General features: G+C 31.7%; 1 protein-coding gene across 1 annotated transcript in view; it reads right to left on the reverse strand.

The window, feature by feature from the left end:
- Positions 1–3,817, reverse strand: part of LOC110021272 — a 74,370-nt gene extending 70,553 nt beyond the window's left edge. Inside the window, exon 1 of the mRNA XM_020719705.1 lies at positions 3,676–3,817. Coding sequence (XP_020575364.1) covers positions 3,676–3,792 — 117 coding nt within the window. The 5' untranslated portion in view covers positions 3,793–3,817. The remainder of the gene's footprint in view (positions 1–3,675) is intronic.
- Between the last annotated feature and the right edge of the window lie 6 nt (positions 3,818–3,823).

Raw genomic sequence — 3,823 nt, forward strand, 5'->3', positions numbered from 1 at the left:
ATCTATGAAACGTGCGAAACAAACGGGTAGACGGCGTTTTTGAAAACGCTGTCGCCCTTATAAGTTGCCCCAAACAGGCCCTTAGTTTGTGTGGGTGTGGACTTCATACATTTAGATCCATATTTATTAAATTATATTTGTTATCATTGTTTGCACTTGTTAGTGATGTAATGTTTGAGTTGTGATGATGGATAAGTCATTATCCTATTTGAATTTATTGTGTGTGGGTTTGTGAAAATTTAATCGTTCTTTTATATTTATTTATCACAAGTTTATGTCAAAATAGCATCGGAATGTCGGACACTATTCGTAGGATCACAAACGATGATGTTCAATATTCATCGACGGTATTTCGATGCAAATGTGTCTCGGACATAAGTCGATGCAGATTTTTGTCAAACATAGGTGGAAGCAAAAAACCATGTTGATCCTATGTCGGCCATTAATCTACCAAACTGGTTAACGATGATATTTACAGAAGCAAAGTTTGACTTAAAATATGTGTCAGATATTTTCAGTGCTTTTTATCGACCCCCATTTTAAAGGTAAATTATTTATAAGGTAAATTCGATGCTAATATATCCTGTAGTGTATTAATTTCTATTCATTTAGTTACTTTAAGCCAAATAAAAAAAATGATGATGTTGAAGGTTTAGGAGATCCGATCAACACAAGGTTTTTTTTATTCAATAATCAGAAAACATCACGTATAGGCGTGCACTTCAGAAGATTAGATTAATAAAGAGTTCAAGACAGCAACATTATATGTTCTCAAGAACGATGAAGTTCAAGCCTTTCTTAAGTAAGTTATTTTAAAATTTTAAATTCTTTTATACGGCCCATATATCATATTTATCTGATCTATTATGAAAATTTTAATATTTACTTCAAGTTATTTATGAGCACTTTGTACTTAAAAAATGCTAATACTTTTAATAAAAAGATTGAAAATGAATTCTCAAGCTATACCAACTTTGATTATTTTTTTGCTCAATTCATTGGCTGCAATTTTTTACAGCTCTATGTAATAGGTTCATGATTGGAATAATAAAGTGAAGAATCGAGACATGCATAACCATATTTGGGAACCAATCCAAATTGTGAATATAAGATCAATTTTTATGTGAATGATATCAAGTAAAATTGAACAAAAGACGTGTAAAATTTAATCTCTTCATTTCAATTCATAAAGCCACTCAAATGTATAACCTTAAATATCTTAGAAGAATAAAATACAATGGGGTGTCGTACTTAAGATTAAACCTAAGCAATAGTTAAAATTCAAAATAATATTGACGTTGCTCATCATCAAAAGAAAATATGATTATATTTCAAATTTCTAATTTATGATGTTTAGTTAGTGATAAATTTACCAGATATTAATGATGATTACAAAGTTATTCAGTATAACTATGAATACGATGATAACGATGATGAGAATTTTAAATTCAACTTATAGTAATTCAACTGATGAAATTAAATGACATGTGCATTGTAGTTAGACATTTTTTCTTTAAGTTTTTACTAAATACCATCATAGTTAAAATATTTTGTTATTGTTCTAATCATTTAATTTATTTTTATTATAGATGGCATCAGGTGGTGGGGATGGCGTTGCTCGTATGCAGATCATTTTTATTTTTAAGAGGAAAAAGAGACCTTTAAATCATGTCCCAACTGTCAGACTAGCCCCACTATTACTCTCACTATCACGACCTCCTCATTGATCTAATCATCTCCTACCACTCCATCAACCTATATATTATTCGTTAGGTCCTATCGATACCACTCTATTTTATTCATTTACACCTCACACATATATTATGTGGACCACAGCCATCACCCTTCACCATTACCCCCATCAATATATCAAGCTAGTTCATTCAATTCTACCGAGCAGCTAACGTGCGCTGAGACACCCACTTTACTCACTTATATTGCATCTGATGGGGATACTTGAGTTTGTAAATATTATTTTTCATTTTCTGATTTATGCAGTGCTAACTTTTTTTTTTTATGGCATGTTCAATTCATCTTGATAAATAACACAAACTAAGAGACATAACAAGGAGAAATTGATACTCTATAATTACCGTAGAAGAAGATACCAATAGAAGTGCACAACATATGGTTTAGAGAATTTGTGAATACTAATGAAAATCTCTATATATATAATTAAACAATAGTTGGTGCTCAAAGTCTAGTGATTTTTATTTATATCTTTTATGTTACAGAAAAAATTATCGTAGGAGAAGATACCAATAAGAATGTCTTTTCGCTCCTACTTTCTTTTTCTCACGATCTAAATACCTCAAATTTTTTTGACAATTCCAAATTATCCAACAGAGAAAGCACTAAATTTTGTTTGTACCCAATAGTACGGCTTCGTTGATTTTCAGCCTTAAATTCATGACAACAAAAACCAAACTTCAAGTAACAATACAGTTAGATAGAAATCCCAGAATCCAAACTTATTCTAAGTTTAGTTTAAAAATCTCCCCTTGATGATCTAAACCATGTAAGGCATATGTTAGTACTAGTACACGTTACTTTCATCGTACGTACTAAATAACACAAGGTCCCATTAGATTAAGCTTTATATCTCCTCCCAAATGTGAGTTTATAATACCAGATATAATCAAGTAGAAAATGCTCTCAAAACAAGACGAAGTATAAACTATAAAGCGTTGAAAAATAGAAATTTGAAATGCATCCACCTCAACTGAATGCATAAATATATCAAAGTGTATGAGTTTGCATTCTTGATTGTTAATGATCATAACCAACTTCAAAAGAAAAACAAAGCATTCGCGCAGCAATAAAGCTTGCTTCTTATACAAGTTTGCATGCTTGGTGACGCACAAATTAGGTGGGATTACAGCTACAGCAACAGCAACACCCAATCAAAACATTGTCATAAATATGTTGACGACATGCATTATCACATGCGAGGAGGAATAAACAATACTGCAAGGGTCCGTCGTAACAATAACTCTCAAATATCGCAGCAAAATTAAATCAGAGTTTAAGAAATAAAGCAAATATGCAGCACATATGCTAAAAGATATATAGAAAATCAGACTATAGCAACAATTACAGAGTAAAACAAATTACGAAAATAAATTGCATAACAAGTCATTATTATTATTATTATTATTATTTGGGTTTGCAAGATTCAAATTTAAAAACCATTGAAACAAATGATTAGATTTAAGATATTATATCTCTGCTTATATCCCTTTATTTTAGGAGAACATATCACAAAAAGTTGGAGATGACAGTCCGAAATCAATCACTCGCCCAATACCCAACCATACTAACAAAAATAAAGTTCCAAAACTCAAAAATATCGCACTAACAAAGATCCTGCCCGATTATTTCGCAAATAATCACATGAAATAACGATTATCCGTCCTCAGTTCGATCATAACTACACAAAACGATGATGCAAATACCCAAATATAACTGGAAATTTCAAAGAAAAAGACAAGATAAACATTCGCAAACGGGAAACACGTTCCTGCGAAATACCTTCATGCCGTACTGTGCGTTGTGTCCGGTTTGGACGCCAAATTAAATTTAAAACTGATTAGATGAATATGAAAAAAAGAAAGTGGGGAAAAAAAAATATTCTCGACACAGAAAAAGCAGAGATCGTGAGTAAAGAAGACTTACCTTTTGCCAAGCGCATATCTCCACCTTAACCCCATCTTTAATCCCCTTATTCTTCTTCCTCTTCCTCCTGCTTTTCTTCTTTATGATATTTTCTTTCATCGCATTTTTCTTCCCCATCACCAAATCAATCTCCTCCTCCTCCCCCTCC

Source organism: Phalaenopsis equestris, unplaced genomic scaffold, assembly GCF_001263595.1.
Source record: "Phalaenopsis equestris unplaced genomic scaffold, ASM126359v1 Scaffold000126, whole genome shotgun sequence".
In the NCBI taxonomy this organism is placed as follows: Eukaryota; Viridiplantae; Streptophyta; class Magnoliopsida; order Asparagales; family Orchidaceae; genus Phalaenopsis; species Phalaenopsis equestris.